General features: G+C 42.9%; 1 protein-coding gene across 2 annotated transcripts in view; it reads right to left on the bottom strand.

The window, feature by feature from the left end:
* The window catches only part of REC114 (REC114 meiotic recombination protein), a 1,356,532-nt gene that overhangs the window by 1,234,373 nt on the left and 102,382 nt on the right, over positions 1-19,777 (bottom strand). For both annotated transcript variants that reach the window (XM_044077559.1, XM_044077560.1), the window contains exon 2: positions 10,151-10,240. In XM_044077559.1, the coding sequence (XP_043933494.1) occupies positions 10,151-10,240 (90 nt within the window). The remainder of the gene's footprint in view (positions 1-10,150; positions 10,241-19,777) is intronic.

The following is a 19,777-nucleotide window of genomic DNA, read 5'->3' as shown; positions in this document are numbered from 1 at the left end:
AATTTACCAAATTTGAAGTGTGAGTGGAGGGGTCTAGAAGGACAGAAAGCAAACACTGTAGATTTTAAGGACAAATAATGGTGTAGATTAACAATTTACTAAGTTAACACAGTAAGACTGAAGGTTATGCTGTAGATGATGGGAAAGCATTTGACCTCTGCCAAGACCTGGTGATCATGTTCCCTTTTATTGTGCATGTACCATACAATGGCAACTATAAAATGGCAAGGTTTATTTAAAGAAGACTGATGTATATTCTTTTTTACTATAATTTGGGTCAAGAGTAGGAGATCACATTCCAGAACTCATAATAAGGTCCTCTTCACTGTGACAGGATAGCAATTTTTTTTTAGAATTGTGGTGATTTTTATTCTGAACACTGTCAATTTATTACTGAAAGAAAGAAATGTATGAAAAGTAATATCAAATTACTGGAAGGCCTGCACAATTTTAAAGGTTTTGTTAGCAGGGACATTACATTCCAACCCTGGCAACTTCTTCAGATTCTAATTTTGATACCAGATAATATGGCCTTTATTCTGCTACTGTTTATCTTTAAATATCTGGCTTCCAGCCAAGAGGAGAGATAATTCAGTATTTTTTAAACCTTAGGAAAAATATCAGACTAGGCGATTATCATATCATATACATAGCATGGAAAGCTTTCCCACTTACTAGGACTGAGCCCTTGTTCACAAATGAGGGTCAAAGAAGTGATCCCTGTGGAACCTAAGTATTGTGAAAAAGGGTGGCCATTTATGCATATTCCTGCTGACTTGTGGTCTAAATAAATGTCTAAATAACAATGAAAAGACCCATACTATAAGCTTTGACTTCACATAGTAGAAGGAGATGGAAGACTTGTGTTAAATGACTTGTTATTGTCAAACATAAGCTCAGTGAGAGCCCTACTCTCATGTCAGGGTACCTAGTATTTATCACAGATAACTCAGCTATAAGAGTACTGGGAGTAATGGAGGAGATTACAAGCACTGAGATGTGTAGAAAATTGATATGCAAAAACTTTTTAAGGGTATTATTCTAAGGTGGAAAGTACAGTGATAGAGCATAAGCTGGACAGGTACAATCTGAGGGTAACTTTGGAATGGGAATTATAATACAGAATTTCCAGAGATATGGACAGCCCATGTGGATAGTGACAAGGTTTTCAACTGGGAAGGAGGCAGGCATTTAGTAGAAATTTGGGGTAAAGTCTATCTGCACCTGGATGACCTTAAGAAAGAATACATCTAATAAGTCTGCAGTTTTTCATTAGGTAGCAAATCAAAACATAAAAATGAGAGGTGGGTTTTATATTATTTGGGATTCTAAAATACCAGGAGTGGGATCCTGCTTCCTGTACAAGTCTTCTAGGAACTTAGCATAAGCATTTGCAATGTAAGTATGATATAAGCCCGAATCTTTATATTCTTTATCAGAGAGAGCAGCAGATACAGAGGTTCTACTTCTAAGCAAACTGGTCTCCCTTCAGAAAATGATGTGTTTTCTAAAGGAATGGTCCTTTTTTCTTTTAAGCTGGTATTGACAGAGTGACAAAGGTGTTTACACTTGTTATAGAAAGCAATATTCTTCTCCCAGTCCTGCTTATTTCCAGAAGATTTAAAACTGAACCATACTTAATCACTGACCTTACTCTAATGACAGATTTGTCCCAGGCATGCAATATGGTATGGTTGTAACAGCCATACTGTGAAGCGATAAGCATGTTTTACTGAAACTGACTGGCAAAAAAAAAACTGAGCTCACAGACATCACTGATGAGGAATATTCTCCATCATCTGTTCAGACATCTCTCTCAGGTATTGAAGATAAGGATAACTAACACTGCACATATGATAACAGAATACTCAACAGGTAAAAAAGGTCCTGTAGGAGTATTTTCATGTATCACTAGCAAGCTACCCACACTCAAAGGCAAATAATGGGCTTATGTTTACCCTTAGAAACATGCTTTGGGGATCTATTAAGCAAAGAAGGATGGTTGTCAATGTATCACAAGATTCATCCCCAAGAAATGGTACCAGAAAATTGATCACTTATGTTGCTCATAACCTTTCAGCAGAAAAGGGGGATATCAGCTCCTTAATGGGGTGGGGAGGTATCAAAAAAGAAGGTTCAATGAACAATTTGATTGCAACAGACTTTGTGGAAAGCAAAGGTTTTATTCACAATCTGGCCTCATATTCCCTTACCTTACCTTATTCCATTCTGTTTTCTATCAGACATTATAGTATGAAATCTCTGGCAAAACCCCATACCGAGGTCCTTTCATCCCGGTCAACCTATGACTGGTAAGGTAGTCCTCTAGCTTTTCATGACAATGCTTTTTGGTAACTAAGTTGAAATGCTAATATTCTCTACACTTGATTCTTGATGTTGCACTCTGACAGACAAAAGAGGCAGGCTGTCTGATGATTCATTGACTGCAATCACACTTAGAAGGTTTAAGCTTTTTAAGCAACAAATGCTGGAACTTTCCAATGAGCATATTAGGATGCATTCAAACTGTGTCAGAGGTTAGCAAGAGATACATCTTAGATCTAGTGGCATCTTCTTATACCAGCAAAGGAATTCCCGTGATTATGATAGAAGTAGTACATGCACCTTGAGTATGGTAATTTCAGTAAAGAAAAAAGAAAGGTCCACAAAAATGTCTATGGAAAGAGCACCCAACCAACAGTCAACCAAATGCAGGTAGCCCCTCAAAATTAATTTTCACATGTTTTGTGACACAGGACTTTTATTTATGATGCTATTTCTAGTACCCAGATTAAGAGCACTATGATGAAATTGCTTGCATACTTACTATTTTATTTATCTCCCATCTAGCAGACTGTAGGTTGTCTGCCAGGATTTGAAATTTTGCACTGTGACTGGTGTTGTTTAGGGCTAACATAGTTCCCAGTGGAGGAGTTAGAGGCCTTTCAGATATTCAGCTCTTTCTCCAGTCCATATAGGCAGTCATATTATAGATGTGTTCGTTATTAGGGTAGACACTGATTATATGGAAATAGACAGTAGGATCAAAACAACTTTATTTACATAAGTCAGAGCTGAAATACTGAAATACAGGCAGTTATTTTTAAATTAACAGAAAGCATCAACATTATTTTAATCACATACATCAGAGTTGAAACAGTGAAATAAAGGCAGTTGTTTTTAAATCTAACATATATAGAGAAGCACATATGTGCCCTACGTGCATGTACAGAGCTCACTACATCTCCTTGGCTTATCAAAACATGGATACTGAAATCACCATGGTTCAGCAACAAAAAAGCATTTATCATTAGCTTCAGTATGTATAATTTTGCATCACATGTATTCAAACTCATCATATCAGCAACTGACACTAAAAATAAGCATTTTTATAGGAGGCAAGCCGTCCGCCTCTCACTTACTTTATTATTCTCACTTCATGGTTGTTACACCTAGGAGAAAGACTGATCACTGTCCCTGCTTTCCTTTGAGATAAGACCACTCATAAAGCACTCATATATGATGAACACAAAGATCTTACATATGCTTTTGCTCAAATATGAAGCAAACATCACCTTAGCAACTGATGGCTTGAGCTGTTATACTTGAGGGCATCAGATTTGTTTCAGTTATTCTGAAAGTGAATGTAAGCTGTATATATAACCATGGTACTAGCTGACAATACCTATAATGAATGTCAAAGAAGTTATATGGTTCAATAGTATTTTCAAAGAAAGTATTACAAGCAATTGTCAAAATCACATATGCAGTACCTTTATGTTACAGAACCATGTTGCTACTGAGTCTCATTGCATGTAAGGTTTGGTGGCTGAAACCACCTGTTAAGGCTGACTTCAGTGGCCTTGGGTTATTACATGTTCCTGTATAAACAGGACAGTTCCTATTTGGTAGTCACATTCTATGGCACCTTACAATAAAAAAAAAAAAAACTTAAATTCTGCAAACAGTAAGTTTTTGTTTTTTCAAAAAGTGGAGCCTAGTCCTTTGCAGTAGATTTTTGATATGATTTGTCCTGTAAAACTTCACATCTCAATAAAAAGTCCCATTTTAGGCATATGAAAATCTGGCAATCCTACAGTGATACTGAAAACTTTAGCACTGTCGATTACAGAAGTATACACACAAATTCAAAATACCACATTACAGCTGCAGTGTGAATGTGTGCTATAACATTTCTTTATCCAGTCTTAAGTTTGATAGAAATTCATACAATTTTACAGCTCATACTGGCATATCAGCAGAGGTCATGTAAAAAATTCTAACAAAGGTAAGAAAGAGTTGGGAAAGAAAAAAACGAGTGACTACAATTACTGTAAAAGAAGGCCATAAATGGCATTGCATCAAATAAGCATGTTCCTGTACAGAAAACAAAGAAATTAGTGGATTTAGCCTTAGCCAAACTAATCACCATGGAAATCCACATCTCACCCACACCCCTGCAAAGGTAACCACCATGAAAAACTTCTCCAAGGCTGACTTTGGGCTTCTAAAAACAGAGGCGGCTAACTTCACGGCACCCATGTCAATGGGAAATAGATGATTGACTGCTGAATCCTACACCAATGCACTGTACGAACACGTACATAAATGCATGGAACTAGCCATACTCAACAGAACCAAGACACTCTCCTCCAAAAAAAGGAAGCCAATATGGTGGTCCCCTGCCATTAATAAACTCTACAACAGAAGGAGGAAACTGCTGCAGAAAAAGGTGAAGTCCCAGGACTGGAAAAATTTCCTTATTAGCCTCAACAAAAAGTTGAGATCCCCTCATCAAAACCTCTAAAGTCAGCTATGAAGGCAGAACTGCAGTAGACACTAAAATCAACCACAAAGCTTTCTATAATTATATCAAGAATCTCCACGGCAATACCCAGGTTTACTCTGAGTTATTGCACAATGGTACCTCCTATACTGAGTCAACAGATATTGCCAACATACTGGCCAACAGATTCAGTGCCAACTTTACCCCCCCCCCCAAAGGACTAATCACAATACCAGATGAATGCCAGGCACCTTGCATTACTGCAGCACAGGTTAAAGCTGTATTGTCCAAGGGCAAGAATACAGCTTCCATAGGACCCAACAATATCCCTGGATGTGTTCTACATGAACTACAAAGTGAATTGGCACCACATATGTGTATCCTGTTCAATCATAGCATCACCTCAGGTTTTGTCCCTACTGAATGGCGCACTGCTACAGTCATCCCTCTCCATAAGGGGGGAGCGACTACAGACCCTGAGAATTATCACCCCATTAGCCTGACGAGTCTGATATGTAAGACTATGGAGGCATCATCATGGACCTAATTAACAAGGATATAGGGAATCTCCAAACTCCAGATCCCATGCAACTTGGTTTTCTGAAAGGTAGATCATGCCTGCTCAAACTGGTTGACTTCTTTGAGTCAGTCACCAGAGCTGTGGATGAGGGCAAGGCAGTTCATACAGCCTACCTCGATCTGGGCAAGGCCTTTTATACCATTCCGCACTCAGGAATTATTGATAAACTCATCAAACTAGGCATCAACCCCTATATCTCTAGGTGGGTTGCAAATTGGCTCACAGATAGAACCAACAGTGTGAAAGTAGCAGACTCAAAGTAAGACTGCCAACCAGTTAGGAGTGGAGTCCTACAGGGATCGGTCCTGGGTCCTCTCCTGTTTGGCATCTACTTCTCAGAAGTCCAGGCCAACACAGAGGGACTATGGCTGACCAAGTTCACAGACAACTGCAAGTTGGGAGCCATTATTAACTCCCCAAGTGATGTAGACATCCTACAGAAAGGCCTCACCGAGACCAATGACTGGTGTCGAAACCATGGCCTTAAGCTTAATACCAAAACATACGTTGTCATTCCCTTTGGAAAAAACTCAGTTCCCACTAATTACCACATCGATGGGAGCCCACTAAACACTGAAGGCGTTATAAGAGATCTGAGGACACAGGTTGACAGCAACCTCTACTTCGACCACCACATTGCCACTGTGGACAGAAAGTCCTTCTATGTGGCATATCTCATTACCAAGGGTTTTGCATCCAGGAAGAAAGAGATCATCATCTCTTTCTACTCTTCCCTCATTAGGCCAATCATCGAGTATAATGCCCCGTAAGGTATGGACCTCACTAGACACATGCAACAGCTGGAAAGGCCACAAAAGTACCTCAAGAAGAGGATCCTAGGCTTTAAACACATGTCCTACATGGACAGACTCAACAAACTCCAGCTATTCTCTGTCTCACATCATCTACTAAGAGGCAATCTCTGCTTGACTTACAAAGCCATGTCTGACCCAGCTCTGTTAGAAATGCTACATCTAAAGAAATCCCAATCCCTCTGCACCACACGTTCCAGAGACCTCAACCTCATTACCACAAAAAAACAAAACATGCCAGAGGGACAGGTTCATAACCCAGAGATTGCCCATCCTCTAGAATAGACTTCCGATACATGTCAAGCAGAGCACCTCACTGGCCCTCTTCAAGAGAAATCTTGATGAGTGGATGGGAAATAGAAAGTTCACCCCGGGGATCACTCCTGTGGTTCTAGTTGATAGAAGCACTGGGAACTAACTTTGGGGGGTATGATGCCAGAGCAATTCTATGGGCTAGGCTTGTAAAGGCTCCAGGGCCATTAGCCTAGTACACACCTATGAACCTATGATACTGGAAGTTCTTTCCCCAGTGCTGTTAAGTTCTTTAACTGAATTGAAAAAAATTCTCTCAGAATTGGTAGCCTTAGGTTCTGAAATCTATTTTATTTGTGGCAGATAAATGCTGCAGGGTGCTGCAACCAAATTTCATGTAGTAGTATTTATACACCTTTGACTGAATGTGTGCATGGGTTCCAGTCGAGGGTCCCTACCTGGTTGGTTATGCCTAGGTAATGCCCATTCGCGACATCAATTGCCAGGAGTGGGATGACCCTCTGATGGAAGCGTTCCTGTTAAAAATGACTCATTTAATTATACCAAGGCTTTTATGTAAGGGCATAACAGCAAGCATAACACATAATAACAAATAACAGAATTAACAAGTTCATAATATAGCAATCAGCTGCCAATTTGGTGTATATGCACACACTCTCAGTGGCATTTTCAGTGAGAAGCCTTGGCAGATCTGACATGTGAGGGGAAAAATCCCTTATCTTTTTGTTAACAGCAAAATATCTGTTACCAGTATATTTAAACATAGTAGTGAATCTGTTTCTCACCAGACCCATGAGTTGTTAATTTACTGACTGACTTGCGCCAAAAATTTAAATGTCATTAATTCTGTCTTTGAATGCTTAACTTGTGCTGGGAACCCTGTGTAAGAAATGACCCAACAAGAAATTCAGTGTACCAGACATAATATGCTTTCATAAAGTGTGCTTAATAGGAGACAGAATAGTGTGCTTTACAGTTGGCTGCCATGCTAGATCAAAACCATCCTATAATTTATGGGGTTAGTTACATGCCAAACATTCACAAGCCAAAGACTGGTACTTTAAAAACTTGGACTGGTCTTGTGTCAAGATTATATTTCTGAAAAACAATATTTAACGTTGGTATGGGTCCTAAGGCTTTAAGGGTGAGTCTACTTTACTACTTTAAATCTTGAGACAAGTGTTCTTTAATAGAGGTTTTCAACCCCATAGTGACTGTTTCTTTTTCCTCCTTCATTTGCACCTTGGTAGTCGTTATTAGGATAAGTATTTCACAGATTAAACTTATAAACTTTTCCCTAAAGTAAAACATTATTGTGGGGTCAAAAACCTCCATTTAAGAACACTTTCTCAAGGATTAATGTAATCAAATAGACACACCCTTTCATAAATAAGAAAGGCTCAGGACGCATATCAATATTAATTACTGGTTTTCAGAAATAAAATCTCTGCGCAAGACCAGTTTAAGTTTTTTAAATACCAAGCTTTGGCTCGTGACTGTCTGGTATGTAATATTTCACAAACAAAAAACACAGAAGTACTAATAGTTCACAGTTTTAAGGTTTTTTTAAGAAAATATTAATATAAAATGTTTTAGTAAATATTTTTGATATTTTTTATAAAATAATTAGTTTAAGCCATGTGTTTAATGGCAAAGAATTTTTAAGGTATGTTGTTGTTATAAATAAATGCCTATTATTATTTTTCATGGTAATGTTGCTTTAAAGTTTTGTGTGCTATGACATAATTTCCTGGTTCAAGAGAAGTTTTGGCAAAAAAATTAAACTAAGAGATACTAGGCAAAGTTATCTGAAGTTTGGTATTTACCTAAATGAAAGTGCTAATAAAATTGTGGTGATTTTAGTAAGCCGTGTTTGGACATTGTGTTACTTGTTTTATTTAATTTGCTTTTCATTTTGAATATTCTTATTAATAATAGAATAATTCAGACTAACTACACAGAAAAACTGTGCATAAACATTCCACTGTGTAAGCACAGTGCAATGTACAATCAAGCAAAGTATAATGTATACTATATACATTAGTTTCTAAAGTGGATCTGTCTTCAGTGAATCATGAGAGTGTAGAACAGACTTAGAAAGAAAACAGGCTAGGTGATATGTCCTGTGTTGAAAAGAGCATTTGGCTTGGATGAAGAAGTGTCTTTTCAGTTGTATTCTGAATTTGGAATAAGTGCTGATTTCCTTAATGTTGATGGTGAGAGCTCACCAAAGAGCAAGTGCCTGGGGGAAGAAAGCATGTGCAGTCCTGTGGCATTTGGTTCTAGGGGTAATGAGAGTTGGTATGGCTTGTGAATAGTATCTCAGGTTGTATGAGGAAGATTTTTCGTGAAGTCTAACTGCTAGGGGAGTAAATGTGTGGAGCTGGAGTAGTCAGTAGAGCTGAGATCCTAAAAGTAAGTTAGATCTTGTTTTATGGGTACACATTTGGCTTTTTCTATGATGATAAAGTGATATCCACAGAAAGGTGAGTTTGTAATAAATCTGCAGATACTGTTAGAGATAGTCTAGACTGTGGCTATGTTTTTCTTGGAGGCAGAATAAAAAATTGGGAGCCCATATTCAATTTGAGAAAGGAGAACTCTTTTGCCAATGGCTGTTCCAGGTGGTTAGAATACAAAAGGGGAGATGTTTTTGGCCCAGAAGAACAGGGAGCTTGTTTTGGCTCCCACTTTGTCTATGTGGAAATGGAAGTTTAGTGACTGATGAAGCCATAGTCCTAAGTACTTGAAAGTGGACGCTGAATCTATGGTTGTTCATGATTCCTTCAGTTTCCACCTTGTGCAGAATACTGTAGAAGTGTAATAATATCCATTCTGTGCAATTTAACCAGATCAGTACTCCAAGAAATTAGGCATCTTTGCTTAATGGCTCTTGCCTAGTTAACAAATAAATAAAATGTGCAACTCTACATTCACACACTAGTGACTTAATCAATATGCTAATTTATCTCCTTACCTTTTAATTTGTTCCTGGAACACTAAAGTAAATTGGTGAGGTATGTTTCCTACTCATCTGGCTATCACATTTAGAAATGGGAAATTAAAAACCATGCCACAATATTCTCAGCAAATACAATAATAAGAGCTCACAGTGATAACTGCTACTGTCAATTAATAACAACTCTACATTCACACACTAGTGACTTAATCAATATGCTAATTTATCTCCTTACCTTTTAATTTGTTCCCGGAACACTAAAGTAAATTGGTGAGGTATGTTTCCTACTCATCTGGCTATCACATTTAGAAATGGGAAATTAAAAACCATGCCACAATATTCTCAGCAAATACAATAATAAGAACTCACAGTGATAACTGCTACTGTCAATTAATACTCTCTGATCTACAACTGAAAACTACATATGAATCTTCTATTTCTTGCAACAAAAGTATGTTAAGGTACATAAAGCAGAAGCAATTTGATATACAGTGTCAGGAGGTAAAAATATTAAAAATATATCTTACTAAACTGAGTTACTAGTTTATGAATATGATGACATACAAAAGCCACATGGTTTCCAGATACTTAAACAGGATTCACATACAAAAGCCACATGGCCTCCAGATACTTAAAACAGGGTAAAGAATTTGTGCAATTTATCAGTCCAAAGGAAGTGGTGTGGCAGTATACTCAGAAGTGTAATAACTGTAATCAAAAATATAAACACTATAACTTACCAAAAGGACTGGTCCCTGAGAAATAAGGAAATGCCCAGATTCAACCACAGTTAATATAATCATTCCAGAATTTTCATCAGATTCAAACACCTGGAAAAGTAACAAAATCAAATTTACTAATAACATTTTAGCTAGTTTTACAAAGTTCTGTGCTGTTAATAAAAAGAAAAACATCAAAGGAAACATTTTCCTGACAATACTATTTTAAATCAGCATCACTTTCAAGGAGAAGTTAAAAGGCTGTGGGTTCCATTCTCACACCGGATAGATGGATTGCTGACAGTGCAACATAAGGGGGTGCTACACTCTTGGGTGTGTTATCCTTTGGATGAGATGTTAAACCAAGGTCCCATCTGCTTGAGTTAGGGGTAGATCAGGAGGACATAAACGATATTGCGGCACCTATCAAAAAGAGTATGGGTTCTTTATTTAACACCACATAAAAAAGAAGTTATGTACTCACTATAAAGTTCCATGTTTGTAGTCCATCTTGCCCTTCATTCTTACATATGGGTTCTGAGCCGATCCTCGGCTCCGACTTGGCCGATTACAAAGCTCGAAGTGTTTCAGTTAACTCGTGGCAAGGTAGGTATCCCACAGTGCACTAGTAAGAATCCCTAGATATTGTTTGCTGCTGTCTAAAAAAGTGATAGAAAGTATTTCCACAAGGAACAACAAAGATAAAAGGTCTCCACCCTACAGAAGATAAATACTATCTTGTCTCCAGATCCTCCAATGATACATGGACGGAGTAGGTGGGTGGGTTTGTAAGAATGAAGGGCAAGATGGACTACAAACATGGAACGTTATGGTGAGTACATAACTTTTTTATGTTCTGTAGTCCTATCTCGCCTTCATTCTTACATATGGGACAGCGTCCCTAGCACCTTTTTCTCGGGTGGCTCATGGGAATATGCTCCTAAGAACCATGGAACCAAAGCAGGCTCTACCCCTAGAGGCTAAATCCAATTTGTAAGGAGTAATAAAAGTATGAGGGGTAGCCCAAGTTGCTGCTGCACATATATTGTCAACTGGGACTCTGGCTTGAAAAGCAGCAGATGTGGATACAGATCTGGTAGAATGAGCTTTAATTTTAAATGGGAGTTCCTTGCCATTGGAAGAGTAAATAAATGAAATACAATTTGAGATTCAATTTGATAATGTAATCTTAGACATTAGCATACCTTTTCTTGTCTCAGAAAAAGATACAAACAACTGGTCTGATCTTCTAAGCTCCTTGGTTCTATGTAGATAGAATCTTAACTGTCTGTGAATATCAAGTTGATGAAACTTATATTCTGCACTGTTTGAATGATTAGGAAAAAAGACTGGCAGTTTGATAGTTTGATTCAAATTAGATTGAGAGCAAACCTTGGGGATGAAGGACAGATTTGTACGAAGGGAAACTGTCTCTATGAAAGATCAAATAAGGAGGTTTGACTGACAGTGCTTGGAACTCTGACACTCTTTTGGCGGATGTAACAGCTACTAGAAAAATGGTCTTCCATGAAAGGAACTTCAATTCACAAGTATGTGCGGGTTCAAAAGGTGGGTAAGTAAGTTTGGACAGAATGAAATTTAGATCCCAAGGAGATATAGGTTCCAGAAAGGGAAGTCTCAGCAAAGTAGTGCCTTTTAGGAAAGATTTACACAATCTGTGAGCCATAAGATTAGGTTCATGTTGTCTCAAATGAAAATTGGAGATCGCTGTCAATTGAACTTTGACTGTAGCAGCAGCTGATCCTTGATGAAAAAGTTCAGTTAGGAATTCTAACACCAAAGGAATGGAAGCTGTGTAAGGATCTATGTTTCTATCTTTTGCCCAGATTGAAAATCTTTTCCATTTGCTAGCGCATAATTTTCTTGTAGAAGGCTTGTGGGAAGACATGAGGATATGAGTAACTGCAGGTGAGAAATCATGAAGCCTGACAAGGGATGGAAGTGGAGCAGCCACGCTGTCAAGTTGAGGGTGTGGAGGCAGGTGTGGAAGGTGCCTGACATGTGTGTCAGAAGGTCTGATACTGGGTCCAGAGTCCATGGATCGTCCAGAAGGTGAGGCCCGAGAAAGGGGAACCAAATCTGACAAGGCCAGTAAGGAGTGATAAGAATCATTCTGCTTCCCAAGGTCTTTGCTTTCTGGATCACTTTCGATATCAGCGGAAAGGGCGGGAATACATAAAGAAGTCCCGGGGGCCAATTGTGAACAAGTGCGTCTCTCGGTGATTCCCCTCCCGGGGGGAGGGGGGGATAAGGGAGAAAGAGCTGCTGCATTTGGCATTGATTGGATGGGCAAACAGATCGCAACAAGACTGTCCCCATTTGCGAAAAATCTGTTCTGCGACTTTCTGATTCAGAGACCACTCGTGAGGCATCAAGATTGCCCTGCTGAGCTTGTTGGCTATCACATTGGTTGTTCCTGGGATATGCATTGCAACTAGAAAGCGTTGGGAAGAAATTGCCCACTGCCAAACATGAATAGCCTCTTGACATAGGGGGTAGGATCTGGTTCCTCCTTGTTTGTTTATATACCATACCACTAACATATTGTATGACTGGATTGCTATCGTCCTTAGAGGAAGAAAGTCGTGAAGTACTTGCAATGCTAGTAGCACTGCTCTCATCTCTAGGACACTGATATGCAAGTGAGCCTCATGATCTTGCCATGTGTCTTGGACAGTCTTGCCTAGATAATGCCCCCCCCCCTATCTGGGAGGCATCCTTGGTCACAGTAGCAATGGGTTGGCAAGGAATGAAAGGTGTTCCTATCATTAGTCGATCAGGCTGAATCCAACAACGAAGGTCCTTTTTGCAAGATTCAGTTATCAGAATAGGATGAGACAGGGGCAGTTGTTGAAGAGATCACTGGGAAAAGAGAAGTCATTGAAGGATTCTCATATGTAGTCTGGCTAGTGGAACTAGAGTTATAGTAGAGGCCATGCTTCCTAAAAGTTTCAGCACTGTCTTGGCTTTGACTCTTTTTTGAGGAAGTAGACTGTATGTATATCTGTTGTCTCAGATTTTGCATTCTGTCTGCAGGAAGACGAGCCATCATAGCGACTGTGTCTATTTCTGTGCCTATAAAAGTCACATACTGAGAGGGTGACAAGGCAGACTTTTCCCAATTTATCGTAATCCCTGGCTGAATGCAAAACTGGATGGTTGAATCCCTGGCTTGCAGAAGTAGGTGCCTGGTCGGGGTGGTCAGGAGCCAGTCGTCCAGGTACGGAAACACTTGGAATCCAAGACATCTCAAGTGAGCTGTCACTACCACCATGCATTTGGTGAACACCCTGGGGGCTGTGGCGAGACCAAAGGGCAGAGCACAAAATTTGTAATGGCTGGCTCCTAGCCGGAAGTGTAAATGACTCCTTGATGCTCTGTCCATTTTTATGTAGTAGTACGCATCTTGGAGGTCTATGGAGAACGTCCAATTGTCTTTCCCTAACAGAGGGAGAATAGACTGCAGTGTTACCATTCGGAACTTGGACTTCTTCACTGATTCGTTTAATTTGCTGAGGTCCAAAATGGGCCTCCAGTCCCCTGTTCGTTTTGGCACTAAAAGAATCTGGAGTAAGTTCTGAATCCTATCTGGTGTACGGGGAATGTTTGGATGACTCTTTTGAAGCAACATTTGAACTTCTATGGTTGCTTGATCCCTGTGATTGGGTGGAACATCTGGGATTTTTTTGGTGGTATGGGGTGGGAAAGAGAAGGGTATGGAGAATCCTCTGGTAATTATTCTTTGTACCCACTTGTCTTGGATGATGTCATGCCAGGCTTCTGGATACAAAGATAAGCGACCCCCGACTGGCTCCAGAGAAGCACAGTTGGGCCCCACTTCAAGAGCGCTGATAGGGGCGTCCACGAAAGGAATCGTGGCCACCCTGGTTTTGTGGGCCCCCCGTGCCTCTAGGGCGACATCTACTATTACTTCCTCCTCCTCTGCCTCTGAAGGAGGGATCACCCTGTGCGTCTGGGAAAAATCTCTGAGATTTCTTGAACCACATTTTCCCACCTCTCTGACATTTAGGGTATGGTCTAGAAGGGACAGAAAAACATACTCCCATGGCAGAGAGAGAGTTTTTCCTTCCTACTCGCATTTGTTGAGTGTATCTTTTACCTTTAGTCCAAACAGAGAGGAACCATCAAAGGGGGCGTTGGTAAAAGTAGATTTGAAGGGCTCCGCAAAGTTACATAAATGCATCCAGGAGTGTCTCCTAAGGGAAACTCCTAAACCCGCTGCCCTACTCGCTCCACCTGCTGCATAAGATATCACCCTCATGGAGGAGTTAACAATGGAGTTTAAGGTGGACAACTGAGCAGTAACCTTCTCAGGGACTCCTTCAGCTAATGTACCTTGGAGACTATCTCCAAGCTCCTTTCGGAGATCTTTTTGAAGCCTAGTAAAATGGGTGAGGTAATTCAGCAAACTAAGTGTAAATGCCGCTGAAGAGAAGATATGCTTCCCGTATCTATCCATCGTTCGAGACTCCTTGATCAGTGGATGGACAGATGAAGAAGTCTCCGCTAGTTTCTTCTTTGTGGCTGCCGCCACCACCATGGCATCTACAGGCACACCTTTAGTCAGAAAGTCTTTCTCTTTGGGGGGTTGAAAGAAATTTATTGGGCCTTCTGGGGACTGGTTCCACGGCATCAGGAGTTTCCCACACCTTTCGACTAACTAGCTCCAAGAGCTCATTGAAAGGTGGAGACACCCAAGAGGCTGAAGGTTGAGACCAGGTACACTGACTCCTCATCAGAAGGGGCAACAGTGGGCCAGCCACCTCTCTGTTTCAGGATCTCTAAGATATCTACAAAGGAGATATCATCAGAGGACAACCTAGGGGCCCTTCTGACTCCTCGAGGTCAGCGTCAGAGGTGATGGACTCATCAGGGGAGTCTACATGTTTCCTCTTGCAAGTTTACTTCCGAGGGGTCTCCTCAGAAGGGTATACTGGGGAGGTCTAGGAAGACTGGGGCCACCCAACAGGGGCTCCTAAGGCTGCGGGTCTCTGCTGCCAAGAGAGAGAGATGGTGCTGCGACAGAGGTCGGAGCTTGAGGGGGAAGCGCATCAGTACCTTGTGCGGAGCTGAAGACCTAGACAGCATGCTCCTCATCATCTCGAATGCAGATCTCTCTGGCTCTGAGAACAGTCCCTGTTCCGAGGAAACAGAAGTAGCCCTCAGCTCCAAAGCGATTGGCTCCGAGACAGATATAGGATCCGAACTCAGCCTAGCCGATGCACCAAGAGGTAGGCTCGGAACCAAAGACGCCCGGCTCCAAGCGTCCCTGTCAGGGCCGACTGGTGAGCTTCAGGTCCCAGACACCAAGGACGACGCCGAAGGTGTCGGAGTGGAACTCGGCTCTGATACAGACATGAGAGGTGCTGGAACCGAGGTTTCCACAACAAGTGGCACCAATAGCTCTGGCTCCAAAGGACCAACATGGCTTGGAGGAAGAATGGCAAAAGGGAGTATGGCTTAGACAGCTCCGGAACCGATTGGGTCAGAGCCGGCAACAAATAAGAAGTTATGTACTCACCATAACGTTCCATCTGAGTGGGTCTTGGATCAGATATCGGATCCGAGCCGGCAACTTGTTTCATAGCTAATGGATCCGAGCTCCTAGCTCCTCCCTCACCCATAATCCCCTGCCAACCCTCCGTGACCTCAGATCAAGTTTGCCCCTCAATATGTACCCAAAAAGGGTATTCCAACTCACATAGATCCACTGAAGGCCAGGGGGAAGGAGAGGGGGGGGGGATGGTTGCAGACAAATGAAGCTACCTACTCAGATGGAACGTTATGGTGAGTACATAACTTCTTAATCTGAAGTAGGGACTTCATTTGTCAGCAACCTGTGGGACAGAGTCCCCAGCTACCTGAATCTTGGGTGGCCATCATGGAAGGATATTGCAGAGCACCGCAGAGCCAAAGGATGCTCTCCCTCTAGAAATCAGGTCCAGTTTGTAGTGGTTAATAAAGGTATGAGATAAGGCCCAAGTGGCTGCCGAACAAATATCATCCAATGGAACTCTAGATTTGAAGGCCGCAGAAGTAGAGATGGAACGAGTCGAATGTGCGCGAACTCCTTCAGGTGCGGGTCTCCCAGATGCTTGGTACGCTAACAGGATACATTGGGAAATCCAGCGTGACAGAGAGATTTTTGATACTGCTTTCCCCAAATTAAATTTGGCAAAGGAAATGAACAGCTGGTCGGATTGCCTGTGACCAGCTGTTCTATGAGTATAAAAATGCAGCTGCCTATGAACATCTAATGAGTGCAGCTTGTACTCTCCTTTATTCTGATATTTAGAAAAGAAGACCGGTAAATTTATGGATTGATTTATATTGGTTTCTGATGCTATTTTGGAAAGGAAGGAGGGATTGGTCCTGAGGTACACTCTGTCCGGATGAAAGATCGAATAAGGAGGTTTCACAGAAAGAGCTTGAAGCTCCGAAACTCTTTTCGCTGAAGTAATGGCTACAAGGAATGCTGTTTTCCAGGACAAGTATTTGAGATCTACTGAAGTAGCAGGTTCAAAAGGTGGAGCAGTCAGGGCTTGAAGAACTAGTGAAAGATCCCAAGGTGGTATGGCTTCTTTTATAGGGGGTCTAAGCAAAAAGGTGCCCTTGAGAAAGGTTTTACACAATCTGGTCGACATCAAGGGCCCTGTGTCATGTCCCACATGGTAATGGGAGATGGCAACCAATTGCACTTTGACAGTTGAGCAACTAGCGCCTTCCTGAAAAAGTTCGGTTAGGAAGTCTAATATGGATGGAAGAGGAGCCGTAAAGGGATCTAGATTATGATGCTCCACCCAGACGGAGAAACGTTTCCATTTACTGCGGTACACTTTCCTGGTGGAGGGCTTATGCGCTGCCACAAGGATGGCTTTGACTGGTGAAGAGATACCGGGAGTCCTAACTAGGAGTGGAACTGGAGCAACCAAGCCGTCAGCTTCAGATTGTCCAGATTTGGGGTCGGTAAGTCCGACGGATGGGAGATTAGATCCGAACTGGGATCCAGAATCCAAGGGGGATTCACTAGGTGAGACCACAGGTAAGGGAACCAAATTTGCCGAGGCCAGAATCGGGCAATGAGGATCCTCCTGCTCCCCAACCGCGAGGCTTTCTGTAAGAGCTGCAGCATCAGGGGTAGAGGAGGATAGGCATAAAGTAGACCGGGTGGCCAAGCATGCACCAGAGCGTCTCTTAGGGTTTCCCCTGGAGGGGGAATCAGAGTGAAGAAATTGCCGCATTTGGTGTTTGAGGGAGAGGCAAAAAGATCGCAGCAGGGTTGCCCCCATATTGCGAATATCTGCTTCGCTACTAGTGGGTTGAGAGACCACTCGTACGGGGTAAGAAGGGTGCGGCTGAGTTTGTCCGCTAGGATGTTGGCCCACCCCGGAATGTGCGTTGTAATCAGAAAGCGGTTGGTGGAAATTGCCCATTCCCACACTCTCATGGCTTCGCGGCATAGAGGGTAAGACCTGGTTCCCCCCTGTTTGTTGATGTACCAGACAACCGACATGTTGTCTGACTGAATTGCAATCGTTCCTACGGGGAGGAGATTCTGAAGTGCTTGCAACGCGTACAGCACCGCTCTCATCTCCAGAATGTTGATATGCAGGGAGGTCTCTGTATCGTTCCACGTGCCTTGGACGGTCCTGCCTGAATAATGCCCCTCCCACCTGAGGCGGGAGGCGTCCGTGGTCACCGTGGCGAAAGGTGCAGAAGGGTTGGCCCGTATGGAGGTTCGGAGCATGGAGCCACCATAATAGAGCCCTCCTGCAAGCCTTGCTGATAGCAATGGGGTGATGGAGAGGAAAAGACAGAAAGGACCATTGTACTAGAAGGGTCCACTGCAGTACCCGCATGTTCAGACGGGCGCATGGAAGGAGCGTTATCGCTGCCGCCATGGAGCCCAGCGCCCTCAGGACCAATTCCGCCGGTGGGGTCTCTGACTGGAGGATGGCCCACACATGAAGTTGCAAATTCCGTAGTCGTTCCGATGTCAGGAAGGCTCGTAGATCTATGGTGTCTATTCTGGCTCCTATGAATTCTATGACTTGTGTCGGGGCCAGAAAGGATTTGTCGGCACTTGATGGTGATGCCTAACTGGGGGGCTTGGCGGAGAAAGAAATCTCTGGCTGAGCAAAGTAGATGCCTTGTTGGGGCGGTCAGGAGCCAGTCGTCCAGGTACGGAAAGACCTGTATTCCCTGGAGTCTCAGGTGGGCCGCAATCACTGCTAATAACTTGGTGAACACCCTGGGGGCTGTGGTGAGGCCGAAGGGAAGGACCCTGAACTGGTAGTGACTGGCTCCCAGCCGGAAGCGGAGGAACCTCCTGGATCGTCTGTCCATTAGAATGTGGTAGTACGCATCCTTGAGGTCTATAGAGCACATCCAATCGTTCTCCCTTAGAAGGGGAAGAATAGATTGAAGAGTGACCATTCGGAATTTTTCCTTGGTTACTGACAGGTTCAAACAGGACAGGTCTAGAATCGGTCTCAAGTCCCCCGTCTTTTTTGGCACCAAAAAGAACCTGGAGTAGAACCCTAATCCGAGCTGGTCTTGGGGGACGGGCTGGATGGTTCTTTTTCTTAGCAGCTGCTGAAACTCTGCGGCTGCAGCCTCCCTCTGATCGGGTGGTACATCGGGGAGGTTCTTGAATTTGGGGACATGAAGTAATGGGATTTTGTATCCTCTGGATATAATTCGAAGCACCCAGCGGTCTGTCGTGATGGACTCCCTTGCCGCTAGGTGCTCTGAGAAGCGCCCCCCGACTGCCTCCAGAGTGGAGCAGTCGGGCAACCCTTCAGGGCTGCTGCGTGGGCCGGTCAGAGAAAGGTTCTCTGGACCCAAAGTTCCTCGGAGCCCCTCTGCTCCTGTGGCGGCGTCCTCCCTGTCCTCCTCTGCCACGGAAGGACTGGCTGTCCGGAGCGGGTTGGGAATGTTGCGATTTCCGGAACCACATCTTCTTCTGACCCTTTTGGTTCTTCGAAAAGGACCACTGGGGAGCAGAGAAGCGAACTTCGATGGCAGACAACGTCTTCCCATCCTTCTCGCTCTGGACAAGTGTCTCGCGAACCATTTTGCCAAACAGGGCAGAACCATCGAAAGGGACATTCGCAAAGGATGCTTTAAAGGGCTCCACAAAGTCACAATGACGGAGCCAGGCCTGACATCTCATGACTAGGCCCGCTCCGCTAGCTCTAGCGGCTCCCTCGTTGGCATGGGACAACAGCCGCATAGAGGTATTTGAAATGGATCTCAGAGTGGCCATTCTGGTGGAGTACAATTGTTTGTCCTCCGCCGACATGGACTCAGGGGGGGAGGCAGCGTATTCTTTGATAAGATCCCGCTGCATCCTGATGACATGTGCCATATAGTTCAGAGACCTTACCGAAAAGGTCGCTGAACTAAAAACTTGCTTCCCTAAGCGGTCCATCAAGCGGGACTCCTTGCTCGGTGGATGGACTGAGGGGCTCTCCTGAGCAAGTTCCCTCTTCGTGGCTGCCGCCGTCAACATGGCATCTACGGGGGGACCCTTGCTCCAGTGTGACCGGTCTGTGGGGGGGCTTAGTATCCTGTCCGGGCATTTGGGGATTGGCTCCATGGTGT

This window comes from Protopterus annectens, chromosome 7.part0 (assembly GCF_019279795.1).
Source record: "Protopterus annectens isolate FY-2018-M chromosome 7.part0, PAN1.0, whole genome shotgun sequence".
In the NCBI taxonomy this organism is placed as follows: Eukaryota; Metazoa; Chordata; order Ceratodontiformes; family Protopteridae; genus Protopterus; species Protopterus annectens.
This window is presented reverse-complemented; position numbering and strand designations above follow the sequence as displayed.